At 39.8% G+C, this 15,561-nt stretch overlaps 3 protein-coding genes across 9 annotated transcripts in view; 1 reads left to right on the top strand and 2 right to left on the bottom strand.

The window, feature by feature from the left end:
• Dys (Dystrophin) overlaps positions 1–15,561 on the top strand; it is a 178,441-nt gene that overhangs the window by 36,968 nt on the left and 125,912 nt on the right. For all 7 annotated transcript variants that reach the window (XM_041774457.2, XM_041774456.2, XM_041774467.2 and 4 more), the window contains 2 exons: positions 8,413–8,576; positions 8,664–8,769. In XM_041774457.2, coding sequence (XP_041630391.1) covers positions 8,413–8,576; positions 8,664–8,769 — 270 coding nt within the window. The remainder of the gene's footprint in view (positions 1–8,412; positions 8,577–8,663; positions 8,770–15,561) is intronic.
• The window catches only part of LOC138928890 (uncharacterized), a 57,081-nt gene that overhangs the window by 34,345 nt on the left and 7,175 nt on the right, over positions 1–15,561 (bottom strand). The gene's annotated exons all lie outside the window — the stretch shown is intronic.
• Positions 16–1,399, bottom strand: LOC108084361 (uncharacterized). Its single transcript, XM_017180534.3, has 2 exons — positions 931–1,399; positions 16–868 (listed from the first exon to the last, which is right to left on the bottom strand). The coding sequence occupies exons 1-2, from the start codon at positions 1,249–1,251 to the stop codon at positions 200–202; spliced, it is 990 nt and encodes a 329-aa protein (XP_017036023.1). The 5' UTR covers positions 1,252–1,399; the 3' UTR covers positions 16–199.

The following is a 15,561-nucleotide window of genomic DNA, read 5'->3' on the forward strand; positions in this document are numbered from 1 at the left end:
TTACTAAATATGAACAACTTTGGTTAAGTTTTAGGGGTTTTATGTTTGAATACAATTAAGATTTGACCATAATTTTGCAAAAAAACAAGCTCGCAAAATATCTCGAATGAAATCACCGCCTAGCCGGAGTGTTGGAGAAGCTGAGCAAGTGCTGCAGTGCAGAATATCGTCTTCTTCGGCACTCCCACTAGAGGGCAAGCTACTTGGGTTTTGTTTGTATGTTTGATTTTTGATGCCTCATGTCCCGATAGATATCGTCCACAGTTGGCTTTTCGGAATCCGACGAGCTCTCCGGCGTCTTAACGTCGAAGTGACGGGCCCATTTCCAGTGGTCGTGCGAGGTCTTGATCAGTCCCTGCGCCTTGATATACCTCTCGATCTCCTCTTTGGCCTTTTTGGCGAACATGGTAGTGTGGTCGGGAAGCCGCTTATCATACGTCGTGGCCGCCATCATCGTGTCGCTCATTTTCTTACCCTTCCTCGCGATGGTGTACTCGCCCTCGTCGAACAGCCTACGCCGTTCCGCGAAGCTCGCGAGGGAATCTACGCTCATACGGCTGTTCGGGACACTGTAGTCGAGCCGGGTGACTCGCATGCTGACATCGCTTAGCCGTTCGCAGTCCAGCGTCGTATCCGGCTGGATCATAATGACGGTCGACGCGTCCCTCAGCATGACCTTCTTTCTTCGCGTCCTCGGCCGCTCCTCCGGCGACGGCGAACCCGATTCCGGATGGTGCAGGTTCACCTCGATGAGGCGGGTGGACAGCGCCTTGACATTCAGGGCCACGGACTTGACGGGATGCGGGGTGCCGGTGGACAACAAATTCTTGTAATTTAAGTTTGTTATCTGGGAACCCATATGGACGCTCTGGATCGATGGATATGTATAGGTTAAAGATTAATTGGGCTTTTAGAATCGCACAACCAAACCTTTTGACTTGAAACACGAGTGGGCTTATTATTTTTAAAGTCATAACCGCTCATCCTGTCCTTCGTAGAGAAACGCTCGCTATTATTGTCAGACATATTTGAAATGACCGACTTTCTAAACTCGAAATGGCGACGCATCGATAGGCGGGCCTTAAGCAAGTTGGCGTCCACGCCTGGATCGACGTGGGGATACGGGGTCTGGGCTTTGTTGGTGGTCCGCATCAGTCCGTAATCCTTGGCTGCGATCTCCACCTTATCCTGAGTCGTGAACTCCAGATGGCTTTCCTTCTTGCGGCTTTCCGGGACGAGTCTCTTCTTCATTTTGTATAGCGTATTAGTTAGTTAATGAACAAGGAATCGGTTGGTTTTAAATGTTATTTATTGTTTCTTTTATTTTCTTTTTTTCGTGGATTTTGTTGGTTATTTTTGGTTAGTGTTATTCCTAGAAATAATTGTGACAACTAGCCACCAGTGGACTGGATTTAAAGGGATAGGGTCCAGTTTGCCACCTAAACTAACCGCTCTAGCGTCTTGCGTTGCCAAAGGTAAACAAGTAAAAAAGGTAAACAGTGCACATTGGGATGAAATGCTTTTATTTTGGCAACAACCGTAATTTTAAAGCTAGAAAGTTGAAACTTGGAGAATTTGCTGCTTATATTATTTGTGAATTTCGGTTTTTTTTTTTTACACTGCCACCTTTCCTTCCCTGCCGCCCTCATAATAGAACTGCAGTATATTCATATAAAATTCATATTAATGTTGTTATATTTTTTTTTTGTTGCATTTTTTTATCCATAATTGTTAGAAAATTTTTTATTTTAATATTTTTGCATATTATAACTTAATTTGATAAACGAAAACTTAAAAATAAGTACATAAACTTGTATTAATATAAACGTTCTTCGTCTAAATCAAAATCTAAATATGGTATACTTGTAAGGTTGTCTTTAATATTATATACTTGGGCTGCATCTTCTGGATTTGGAGAAGCTAAAAGTGCAATAACTTCACTTGGCAATGAGTGTGATTTTGAACTCTTTTTTTGAGCGATGCTTGATAAGTAAGGATCAGAAGAATTTAAAGCTCGATGAAATACGTCAGTTAAATTGTTCACTCGGCTATTTTTCCTCGCATGCAAATCAAAAAGTCGCGATGACATTGCGATTACAGCCAAACTTCCTGTAAGTCACCTCGACGAATTTCAACCTGGCTCGCATCTGTTGAAATATCAAACCCCCCCGCAAGTTCCCGCAAATTATTTAATTGCTATCTGAATATACACATAATAACACATACTACCACATAAGCTGTTATTTGAATCCTGTTGTATCTTGCTAGATATGCTCCACGAAACACAAATATTTTAAGGTTAGAATCAACAAAACTAGTGTTTACGTATTTCATTAAAAGCATGACAAAACAAAAGCACAAATAATTAAACACTTATACAGATATTTTCTACATACAATGTGAAACATTTTCCATTTTAAGGTATTTTAATTGGTCAAACTGTTTAAGAATACGAGAACGTCAAAGTTAAGGAACTTGTCTAATCAGCAAACTTGCACGCACTACGTGGCAAGAACAGTTGACTTTCAAGGGCTGGTGGAAGACAACGGCTGGACAATAAAATACCAATTAAATATTTTTGATGTCTAGGGACATTTCTTAGCTTAAAATAATTGTAACAATATTGATATATTAACACGAATTTTTTAGGTTTTGGCCAAAATAAAGGCATTTCATCCCAATGTGCAGTGTATAAAACAAATGCTATTCACCCATTTACAAATTAAAACACGTAAGCATACTTTACATTAATAAAAGAACACAATTTCAGTTTTTCTTAAACATATGCATAAACCCCGAGATATTATTGCTTATAACAATTTCAAAATATTTTAAATTTGATCAAAATGTATGTACATATGTATGTATATATCGCATATAGCAGTCGTAGAAGCAATCAGAATTTGGTCATATGTACATAAGTGCCTATTAAAATCAACAAAAGTTTGGTTTTCTTTTTAAATATTCAATTTCTTCAGAGACGTCCACTCCGGCCAAAAAATTAAAAGTTCTCAAAAATCATTAATATTTTGTAATATAGTTATTATTAAGAAATGCTTAAATTGATCAATTAGAATCATTTTTAAGAGGCACCAGTGATTAAAAGTTAAAAATTAGTTGCCTTAAAATATTGCCACTGGATTGGTATAGCTCAAAACCCCGTTTTATGTCCTCTGCGAATCACTTAATTTTGCAATAGTTTAAAAATGAAAAACTTCCCAAAATTAATCTTTGTATGTTAAGGCTTTTATCAAAATCGTTTCCTTTCTAAAGTTTTTTAAATAATGCGTACGAATGTTCCGTGCGTAATTTCGGAATTGAATTAATTCTTAATTATCCAATTACAAACTATGAGGGCATATCAACATGGAAAATAAGACTCTCCAAATATTGAAGAAAAGAGAAAAAATTTTTTTTTTTTTTTGAAATCTACGTTTTCTTTTTGAAGTGTAAAGTAAGCAGTTCGTAAGCAGGTCGGCCATGGTTTGTGCCTTTGCTAAAGGGTTTTGTCCACGCTGCACAGTGACCGATTTGGCTGTTCTAGCTGCAGATTAAGAATATTTTCAACTGTTAAAATTAATAAAAGTTTTGTTTTCTATCAAAAGTAATATAATCATTTATAAAAAAATATATATTAAAACCGATAATTTCGATTAACTAGATCAGCTGTTGCTGCACATATGCAGTAAAAAAAAATGTTCAAAACCATCAATGTTTGTAGCCCCCTATTTGAAAGCATGTTACAGCTTATGTAGAGTAAATCTTTGTGAAGCTCGTCCCGGCCCGCAAAAAGTGTATAACTGTGGTAAACTATGGTTCGTCTAGTGTGTAAATTAACCAAAATCAGCTGCCCTTACGTACCCCTGCTAAAGTTTAGAATATTTTCAGAAATCATTTCGGTCTGCAAACTAGCACTTTTTGCAAGATGGCATGGGGAAACAAACACCGGGAAGAAGAATTCTGTACTGGTTGAGCATATTTTTGAAAATTTTATTGACAAATCCAAATGTTCTGAGTCTGACATTTGGCCCTTCTGAGTGATGACAGTAGATTGAATATAACCCGAAAGAATAAGAATTTTACTGATTACCACCCAAGATCCCAAACTTCAAAAATTTCTCATATAGTAGAAGCAAACTCTTCTAAAGAGCAAAGGAGTTTCTTTTGACATTGAAGGTCAAAATCTACTTGTAGACTACAATATACAAAAAGAAAATTCCGATTCAGACTCGGAAAATTTAAATTTATTTGTTTGTGGCTTTTTTATACCCTTGCAGGGTATTATAATTTCAGTCAGAAGTTTGCAACGCAGTGAAGGAGACCTTTCCGACCTTATAAAGTATATATATTCTTGATCAGCATCAACAGCCGAGTCGATCTAGCCATGTCCGTCTGTCCGTCCGTCTGTCCGTTTCTACGCAAACTAGTCTCTCAGTTTTAAAGCTATCTGAATGAAACTTTGCATATAGTCTTCTATATACTCTCACTGCTATATATGTCGGAACGGGCCGGATCGGACGACTATATCATATAGCTCCCATACAAATGATCGAAAAATTTTTAGAAAAAAAATTATAACTTGGCTGTTTATCATTTTGCACCATTCTTTAGATATGATCATTTTATATTATTTCAGAATTTCGGTAAAAATTTCATGAAAATCGGACAACTATATCTCATAGCTGCCATAGGAACGATCGGGAAATTAATAGAAAAAACATTATAACTTCGTCGTTTTTCAACCTATTTTTATCTACTCTGCGATATAAGCTTATTTTATTAGTTCAGAATTTTGGTATAAATTTTATGAAAATCGGACAACTATATCATATAGCTGCCATATAAACCGATCGGTAGATGTAGAGAAAATGTAAAACTGGGAATGTAAAACTGTAACTGTCAAACTCTAAACAGAAAGTATAGGTTAAATTTAATGAAATAATATCTGCAAGGGTATACAAACTTCGGCGTGCCGAAGTTAGCTTCCTTTCTTGTTTTAAAATAACATCTTTAAAAACAAAATAAAAATTCATTAAAAAACAAGAAAGGAAGCTAACTTCGGCACGCCGAAGTTTGTATACCCTTGCAGATATTATTTCATTGCATTCTACCTATACTTATTATGTTGAGAGTTTGACATATCTAAAAAATGGTGCAAAAATGTTGATAAACAGCCAAGTTATAATTTTTTTTCCAAAAATTTATCGATCATTTGTATGGGAGCTATATGATATAGTCGTCCGATTTTCATAAAATTTTTACCAAAGTTCAGAAATAATATAAAATGGTCATATGTAAAAAATAGTGCACATATGTTGGAAAACAGCTAAGTTATAATTTTTTTTCTAAAAATTTATCGAACATTTGTATGGCAGCTATATGATATAGTCGTCCGATCCGGCCCGTTCCGACATATATAGCAGTGAGAGCATATAGAAGACTATATGCAAAGTTTCATTCAGATAGCTTTAAAACTGAGGGACTAGTTTGCGTAGAAACAGACAGACAGACAGACGGACAGACAGACAGACGGACAGACGGACAGACGGACAGACGGACAGACGGACAGACGGACAGACAGACAGACGGACAGACGGACAGACGGACAGACGGACATGGCTAGATCGACTCGGCTGTTGATGCTGATGAAGAATATATATACTTTATAGGGTCGGAAACGTCTCCTTCACTGCGTTGCAAACTTCTGACTGAAATTATAATACCCTGCAAGGGTATAAAAATTAAAAATTAAAAAAAAAAAATTTTTTAATTAAAAGTAAATTAAATTAAAGGTGTGAAGTTTTATTTTTTTATAGGTAAAAATTTCATAAAAATTGCAAACTTGGTAAATTTATCTTTACTTTTTATGAAATGCCAAATTGGCCACTGTGCGTTGTTGGTTCGCTGAAAAAAGCAGACTGAAACGGAAGCTTGCGAAAGCTCTAATCGTTAGCTTTAGCCGAGCTTTTGGGTTTAGACGTTTGAAACAGCTGTTGGACAAAAAATAAGGAACATTTGAAAATAAATCGTTCAGCGGCAAGGAAGTAAACAAGGCGCCAAGTGGGAATCCCCTTTAAAATACAAAAAAAAAAAAAATTGCAATCAACTACAAAAATAAATAAAAACAAATAAAATAAATGATTATAACTACAACAATTAACCTAAACATGTGGAGATAACGATAAAAGCAAGGCTTTAAACGGTAATCAGCTTTTGAATATAGTTTTAAAAGATCAAGTTTAAAATGAAAAATAAACAATAAAAGCAGAACCCGTCCAGCAAAAACTTGTGCCAAAATAATAAATTAAAACCCATCAAGGTCATCATCCATCACCCAAGATGAGACTTTAAAAGCACTTTCCTTTCCGCCTAAATGTCACTGTGTACTTTTTGTTTGTCTTAAAGTCGTCCCTAGGCTCGTCCCTAACGAGGAAAAGGGAAGCCTAACTGAGTGGCAACTGAAAAGACAGGATGGCCAAGAAGACGGGGCCCAGAATTTCACGCTTTCTTTGGCTTTTAATGAATTATGACGTTTTCCTGGTAGAACCAGCCCCTCGGTGTGTGATTGAAAGTGCGGGCGTGTAAGAGGAAGGAAACACAGGAGCGACTGTTATCAGCGCTTTTCCCTTTTCTGTATGTTTTATATTTTCCTTTATGTAGACTTTTTTTTATATTTTATACAATATTTTCTACCATTTTGCACCTGTTCCGTCAATGCCACAAAAGGGTGTGCAAAGAGTGTATGTATGAGCCTACCTGGGACATTCATCAGAATGAGTGAAAAGAAATTTTACACTTAACGTGTTTTCCACTCCTACTTCACAGTGTTTTCCGAGTGTATGTGTTGTTGTTGTCAGCGGTGTTATTATTCCTTTCTGGTTTTCTTTTTTCCGTTCCTTCAGCAAAAATATACACGTTACAAAAATTTTTAACAACGTATCCTGTGGCCTTGAAAAATTAAAAAAAAGAGGACTCCAACTCGCAGAACAAATCATTAGACAAAAAAAATAATGGATAATCTCCACAAATTTCTTTTCAATATTTTAATATACAGTAGAATTATTACAAATAAAAGAAAAATCTGTTTTTGTTGCTAAATTTCTCCCAGTGTATATATTTGCTTAACAGCTTCTTGTGTGCTTGGAACTCTCATTCATTCAGTCGCTCACTCACTCTAAATGCTTTCAGACGCCTCAACTTGACACGGCCAGCGTGCCGGCGTGCTAGGCCCCAAGTCTCGGGTCCGGCGTGGTCCTTTTGGTCCTCTTGGTGGGGAAAACCAGTTTCAGCTGCCCTCATTGGACTAGGCGGCATTTGTCGCCCAAATCCCTAGTCCTCGCAGACCAGCCTAATCCTGCTAAGGGACACTGCGAAAACTACAAACCAAAACAGCAAAAAAATATATATAAAAGATAAAGCCAACGTGTCTTCTTTTTCGGTCTTGTTTTGGTTTTGTTTTCACGGATTATTGGCAAACTCGGGCCTGGAAAAAGTTTCATAACTGTCGGCAGGACTTCAGACTGCTCCTTCCACCTGATCCTTTCCTCTTTTCCTCCTTTCGTTTACTTTGCCTTGCGCCTACTTAAGCTTTTCTCTGCATTTTCCCTTCTACGCCTTTCACTCAAGTATTTCAAGTGTTTCCCCTTTGATTTTTCAAGTTCTGAAATATTTGCACCATGGTTGACTCTCAATGGGCTGCAATTGAAAATTGCCATTTAATATAAGAAAGGTGGGGTGGAAAAGTTGAGGAAAATGCGTAACAAAGAACTTTATTTGTGGAGTTGAAATAATATTATTGTGTGGAGTCATTGGTTGTGGGTTCTACATTGGTTTTTGCAGATAGAGCAAAGTCGATAAATATTTAAATAATGAATATATTTACTCTAAGCTATTCTTAGAAATTCAGGAATAGTGTAAAGTAAAAGGTCTGAAAACTAGCTTTTTTAATTCATTTGTTATAAACTGTGCCAATAATCTAGAATAGTTTCCGACTTAATATCACTGTGCCATCGCTCAACGAAGGAACTTGAGACTTTTGCTTCATTGAAATAGTTTTTCATTTACTTAAGTTTTGCTGAAATGTGCAACAACGTCCAGGGAAGAAGCACCACAGAAAAGAAATGAAATATAGACGGCTGTAGAGCGATGAGAGTGATAGGAAAAGCCCATCCAGCATTTGAATCGTGGCTACAGTGACCCCAATAAGTATGCCGCCAAGTTGTGGTCAGAGTCGGGAGCAGTGCAAACCGCAGCTGCTGCTGTTTAATGAGCAGAGTAACCCGTCATCAGCAGAAAAGCCATCATGTGGGTGGGTTCGGGGAAAAAGGACCCGCTAATTAGCCAGCAGTTTTCCCTTTACCTCGTTTTTCCTGCCACCTAAATTCAATTTGTCCCATTTTTGCATATTCGCAGAGTACAATAACGAACCGAGCGGGACTGGAGCGTTGGCCGGCAGCTTCGACAAGTCGGTGCTGCAAATTTCCGACTGGCTGACTTGGGAACAAAACATGATCAAGATACAGAGCGTCCTCATCGACGACGTCGATGCGGTGCGCCTGGCCATCGAGAAGCAGGAGGTGCGTACCATGAAACACTAGGATGGACAGAACATACTCCAACTCAACTCATACCCATCCATGTATTTGTCCTTGTTCTGTTCACAGAAAGTTCTGCGTGAGCTGAAAATGAAAAAGCCGCAGCTCAACGAACTGGTTCACACCGCGGAAGTGCTCAAAGGCGACATCAAGCGTCAGCAGTTGCAGGAGAAAGGTGAGTTCGGGGTAGAGCTAGGGGGGTTTCGAAAGTACAACTATATAGGGGTTCCTTGGGATATTACATGGGTCAGTTCTGCGGGCTTGAACTACTTACACGGGTCAAGTTTTTCTCACTGAGAATAATAAATTAAGAGCAGGAATTTTATGTTTTAAAGGAGACAAAATTCCTATATAATAAATATATCTGTAAGTTATATGTTGATCCCGATCCAACTTCTCAGTATTATTATAATTCTCAAGTAACAAAAGAAAAGTTTTGTTAAGTAAGCATAAGTAGAATTAGTTTTTTATTATACCCTGCAAGGGTATTGAACCGGCGATATTAAAATATATTTCGTGTAACTGAAAGAAAATGGGATGTGCAAATAAATCTGCATTTTTGTAAATACTTTTGACTACTTCTGTATATGGGCATTTCCACAGAAATATCAACCGCGGCCAAAAAACTAAAACTTCTCTAAAATGTTTTTTTTTCCAACATAGAAACATTAGGAAAAGGTCAATTGATTAAATTTGAAGGGCTTTATCATATTCTAAAACAAATTTCGAAATATTCGAATGCATATTCGCGCAAACACGATTTTTCATTATTTTTATGAAAAACATCATAAAAATGGGCCTGTTTTCTTTTGATAATTACATCCAAACCGAGGCATTATGCTTTGACTGTTTTTTACTAACATCACAATAAGAATGCAAAAAGTCGAAATAAAATGGATATATGCTCTTCTAATTTACTTAAATAGTATAAAATTACATGCAAAGTATGATGATAAAAACTGTCGCGTGCGACACCTTATTAAAATTCAATAAAAAATAAACTACGCTAAATTTCTGATTGTAAATTAAAGCATATGAAAATGACATTATCGCATAACATTTTAAAATTTGTTTCATTAAAATATTCCCAGCCGTTTCGCTAAAATCAGTGTTTAAACAGCTCGCCGCGTAAAGTGACTTCTGTTTTTGTCGCGTGCGAACCCTTCAATTTTTTTTAAATTTCTTAAATTTGAGCATACACTCAAAATCAACACTAACACCAATTATAGCCCTAGGCAAGAGCTATAAGTTAATATTTTTAAAAGAAATAAAAATAAAATGTACCATACTTTTTTTTTGCTTTGAATGCGTACGAATGTCGCGTGCGACACCATGGAAATGCCCATATAGTCATCCGATTTATATAAAATTGAAAACGAAATTCTAGAATAATAAAAAATAGCCATTTGAAATTATTTGAAAATATTAAAAAAAAGTCAAAGTTCTAATTTTTTTCCTCCAAATTTTTCAATCGTTCCTATGCTAGCTATATGATATAGTCGTGCGATCCGGCCCATTCCGACTTATACACGAGTGAGAGTAGTAAAAAGGCTATCTACAAAATTTCATTCAGATAGCTCCAAAACTGAGAGATTAACGGATAAACTGACATGTCTAGATCGACTAGGCTGTTGGTGCTGATCAAGAATATATACACCTAAAAAGGTCGAAGATGATTGCCATCTTCTGACACAATTATAATACCTTGTAAGGGTATAAAAGTATATGTAAACTTACAAGTATTTCAGTTAATTCCCAAACGTTGTTAAATTCCTCTACTCTAAGTAAAGAATTGATTGTTCAAAATTATCTTATTGGTTGTCCCATCGAATGCACTTTTTAATGAATTAATGAATTTTCCATTTATTTCCATCATCATGTAGCACGCCCGATGGAGAGCGTTTTTTTTTTTTTTTTTTTTTTTTTTTTTTTTAGGCTTTGCTTTTATTTATTGAATCTTCTCACTTATGAGACTAACAATAAGTGTATCAAATCTTACAATACTACCTAACTAGCAGTCATGAGACTGGTACAGAGTAAATGGCCCTGAATAATTATGGCTGGGTTGGATGGTCGTTACGTAGTAGGCGGCTTCTTCTGGAAACTTTTATCAAGTCCCTTGCTAAAGGATTTGGATGGGTGGAGAGTTTTTCCTTGTAGGACGCTTTTTGTTTTTCTATTTCGTTCTTAACTGCAGGAATGCCGAGATCCCTGTGGATGTTTTCGTTGCGAATATACCATGGTGCCCCAGTGATAGTTCTCAGGATTTTTGATTGGGCGCGCTGTATGATGTCTACATTGGTACTGCACGCGTTCCCCCAGAGCTGGGAGCCATACGTCCATATTGGCTTTAGTGTGGAGTTGTAGAGCAGGACCTTGTAGTCCAGACACAGGGGCGATCGGGAGTTTATGAGCCAGTGGAGGCTGCTGGCTTTTAGTTTTAGATGAAGTTTCTTGCATTGAATATGTCTTCGCCATGTTAGGCGTCTGTCCAGGTGGACGCCCAGGTACGTTACCACGTTGACTTCGGGGATCAGTGTGCTGTTCAGGTAGAGCGGGGGGCATGTTTGTCTGTTGAGGGTGAACGTTATGTGCTTACACTTTTGTTCATTTATTTTAATACGCCAATCAGATAGCCACTTCTCGACTACCTTGAGGTGGTTGGCGAGCTGGGCTGTTGCACGGACTGGGCATCTGGAACGGCTGAGGATCGCAGTGTCATCAGCGAAAGTGGATAATGTTAGCTGGTCGCTTGTGGGGATATCCGCTGTGTATAGAACAAATAGGGTAGGCCCAAGTGCACTTCCTTGTGGGACTCCAGCTTCGATTGAATAGGTGCCGGATGTTGTTGCGTTGCACCTCACTGCGAAGACTCTGTTGTAGAGATACGACTCAAGTAATTTGTGTGTGTATACCGGCAAGAGTGTTTTTATTTTGTGCATGAGGCCGTTGAGCCAGACGCGGTCGAATGCTTGAGAAACGTCGAGAAATATCGCGCTGCAATATTCTCGATGCTCGAAGGCTGTGCGAATTTCTGATGTTATTCTGTTAACTTGCTCGATAGTTCCATGTTTTTCTCTGAAGCCAAATTGATGAGCTGGGATAATGTTGTGAGCTCCCAGATAAGGGATTATGCGCTTTAGTAGGCATTTTTCAAATAATTTGGACAAGCATGATAGTAGACTTATTGGTCGGTAAGATGACGGAATCGTGTGGTCTTTTCCGGGCTTCGGTATCATTATAATTATAGATTTTTTCCATTTTGTTGGGTAATGGCCGAGACTTATGATCCCATTGAAGATTTTACAGATGACCTCAATAGCACAATTCGGAAGTTCAATTATCATTTTTTGAGTTATTAGGTCAACGCCGGGAGCCTTTTTCGGCTTCAGTTCCCTGATGACCTTCGTTATCTCGTTCGGACGAAATGATGCTGGAGTAGATTCCGTTTCAGTGTGGATTTGCGGTAGATCAAATGGATTTGCAGCAGGGTTCGGCTGGAAAACGCCCTGGAGATGTGAGGCAAAAGTTTCGGCTCTGTCTTTGTCGCTGCGGGCCCAGCAACCAGATGACATTCTTATCGGGGTGATGGTTTCAGCCGGTGAGCTTAAATTTGGGTGAGCTCTCCATAAGGGATGCTTTGTGCTGGTTGGCGAGAGTTTTTCAATATATCTTAATTGTGCTTTTTCGGCATCTTGCTTCAGGGCCCGGCTTAGTTTGCGTGTGGCTTCATTTAGACGTTGCTTTGTGCATGGCGATCTATTGGTTTGCCACGCCCGTCGCAGACGCCTCTTTTCTTGGATAAGCTGTTCAATTTGCTGGTTCGTTTTGAATTTGATCTTTTGCACATCCGTCTGTTGTGGTGTTGAGATTCTGGCTGCAGTCACAAGTACCTCTTCCAGTGCGGAGGTGGAGGAGTCGATGTCGGTTTCAGTATTGAGCTGGGGGGCTAGCTCAATGTGGGAACTCACATACTTTTTGTATTTCATCCAATTGGTTCTGTGCGACGTCAGCCTATAGGGGCGATCCGTAGTTTCTGGGCTTTGAAGGAGGGTTATCAACAGCGGCGAGTGATCTGAAGAAAGGTCTGGAAGGGCCTTGGCGTTTATTAAATTTCGTGGGATGTTTTTTGTCACCGCGAAGTCAATTAGGTCGGGTATCTTTCTGGGGTCTGCTGGCCAATATGTGGGGCTACCAGGGGAAACGTAGTCCAGCTTATTTCTCACATTGATGAGAGCGTTGTACAGTTGTCTTCCCTTGGGGGTCACGAGGCGGGATCCCCAATGCGTATGCTTGGCGTTGTAATCTCCTGCAGCTATAAATCGATCTCCAAGTGAGTTGTAAAAATCCATGAATTGACCTTCAGAGATTGCAAAGCGAGGTGGGCAGTAGACGGCAGCAATGCAAAGGTTGCCGTTACCTGACTGCACTTTTATGGACGTAGCTTGCAGGTAATTTGTTGCAAACCTTTGGTGGAAGTGGTGTTTGATGCGTTCTCTGATAAGGATGCCGGTCCCGCCGTGGGCTTTACCATCTGGATGATCTGTGCGGTAGAAGGTATAACCTCTTATATGAAAGTTGTATCTGCTTGTGAGGTGCGTTTCAACCAGTAGCATGGCGTCGATGTGGTTTTCGTTTAGAAATTGTGTTAGTTCAAGAGTATGCCGTGAGACGCCATTGGCATTCCACGTGGATATACGTAGATTGGACATTGATTATTTTGACTGTTGTGCTACGAGCAGCTGTATCACCATATTCTGATTCTGGACGAGCGTTTGCATGGTCGTTTTCATAAATGACATGAGTTCCATCATGCTTTGTTGCATGGTCACCATCATGGATTCCATGTTGTTTCGTGGCTGCTCTGGGGCCTGCTGAGCATTTACTGAGTTTGAGGGGAGTGGGTTTTGCATACCTGTCCGTAGAGCTTCGGCGTAGGAGATGCCCGTGGGGGCATTTAGCGGACCAAAAGAAGATCTGGCTGCTTTGGCAAAAAATACATCTGGAGTAGTTTTTGAATTAAAATACACATTTTGTGTATTTTGTTGGCGTGTAGCTGTCGCCCTTCGCATGCGACTCTTCAGCTCCTTGTAGACCTCACAGCCTCTGTAGTTAGCTGTATGGTTTCCTCCGCAGTTTCCACATTTTTTCGTGTTGGGGTCTTCTTTGTTCGCAGGGCAGTGTGCGGAGTTGTGGAAGTCTCCACAGACTACGCAGACTGACCGAAGGGTGCAGTATGTCCTTGTATGACCATACTCCTGGCAATTTGTGCATTGCACAGGACCGTTGCGTTTGTGAGGTTCTTCCACGGTGATTCTTCGATGCAGTAGGAACTGCAACTTGTAGATCGGGTGAACTTCATTCTTCTTTAGGGCTTTACTGTCTGGCTCAAGTTCGACTTTGAAAAGAGGTTGCGGCTTTTTGTTTTTGTTGATAATGTTGCTAACATTCTTGGCAAAGAAACCCTTGCCTTTCAGGGCTTCTAGTATCTCGGAGGGGGCGACATCTGGTTCAATTCCTTTCAGCACTACTTGCAGTCCCTTGCTGCTTTTTAGTTGGTAGGTGTAAAAGCTCTTTTTTGCTTCCTGCAGGTAATTAGACACAGCTCGAAAGTGTTCTTCTGTTTTGGTTTGAACTTTGGTTTCGCAGATGTTCCCTTTAATAATTGGAACAACATGAAAGTTTCCGTCCCCGACCACCGCAACAATTTTGTTGACCAGGGCGTTTGAACTTTTCTCCCTTATATATATAGGTGGGGGCTTTGGCTGTTTTTGAGTCTCCTGCTCCAGCTCTGCTTCATTATTCTCACCAGCTGCTAGCGGAGAAAATTTGTTGGTGTTGTTTGGGTCGTAGCTTTTGGTGACACGGTTGATCTTAGGCTTGTTACCAACCGTGTTATGGGGGCTAAGCTTACGCTTAATTTGGATGTAGCGATCCATGCCAGTCTGTATGGCCGGAACCGCTTGTTGCTTATCGGAGCTCACGGTTTTTGTTACCATTGTATTTTGCGCTGCGGCCGTTGGCACCGATTTCGCAATATTAGTATTTGGTTTAGTTGTTGCTGTTGCTTTTGATGCGTTTGCAGAAATTGCAGCTCTGCTTGTTGTTGGTGCGTCTTCCATCGAAGCCGCTGGTGGTGGGGTTTGGCATTGGGAGCTCCAAGATGTAGGAGCTGGAATAAGTAGGGCGGGAGAGCAAGAGCGCGCTCTGGTGCCGTCGGCGGTCAGTAGAGCCGGGTTGGGCTTGGTAGACGTTTTTTCTGCTTCGATATCGCGAGTTGAGAAATAAGAGAAAACACCGTTTCTTTGGTTTACAGAGGTTCTACGCTCATTCTTTTGATCGCCGCTCATTATTTTGAGCTTGTTACGCGTGGCACCATATAAATGAACTTTGCAGCTCAAAAACACGTCTCACGCACTAGTGTCCGTATGTCATACGCACTGTAGGGCTTGGCCTAGCTGACAGTACGTAGTTTAGAGTTCCGAATTTACTTTTTCACCATGAAAAAACACTTCGAGAATGAGCCCCGCGTAGCGGTCGTCCGTAAGCACGTCTGCACTCGATGAAGGTCGAATGCGTATTTTCGAATCTCAATTAATTTTTGAACTACGCCCGGCCAAATTGGCTCACATATGGAAATTTCATTAGGCCTCGTTTAGCTGCCGTGTGTCTTTGCCAGGGGATTGGCCAGGGAATAGCAGATTGCTGATGGCAATGAAACACGGTTCCATTTCCTTTACCCAACACTCTCCCCGCCACAGAAATCACTTCGGTGCAAACAAATTTCCGCCGGGCGAGACAAAATGCACACAAAGATAGGGGCGAAACACAGGGGGAAAATGGAAAATGGAAAAGTGGCAGCGAGACATATGAGTTTTGCGGAGAAAATAGCAACAGACACCAACGAGAACGGCCACTTAAAATTGCTAACTCAGTCGGGGCAGCCGGCGGGCGGACTCGGGGCCTC

This window comes from Drosophila kikkawai, chromosome 3R (assembly GCF_030179895.1).
Source record: "Drosophila kikkawai strain 14028-0561.14 chromosome 3R, DkikHiC1v2, whole genome shotgun sequence".
NCBI classification, from domain to species: domain Eukaryota; kingdom Metazoa; phylum Arthropoda; class Insecta; order Diptera; family Drosophilidae; genus Drosophila; species Drosophila kikkawai.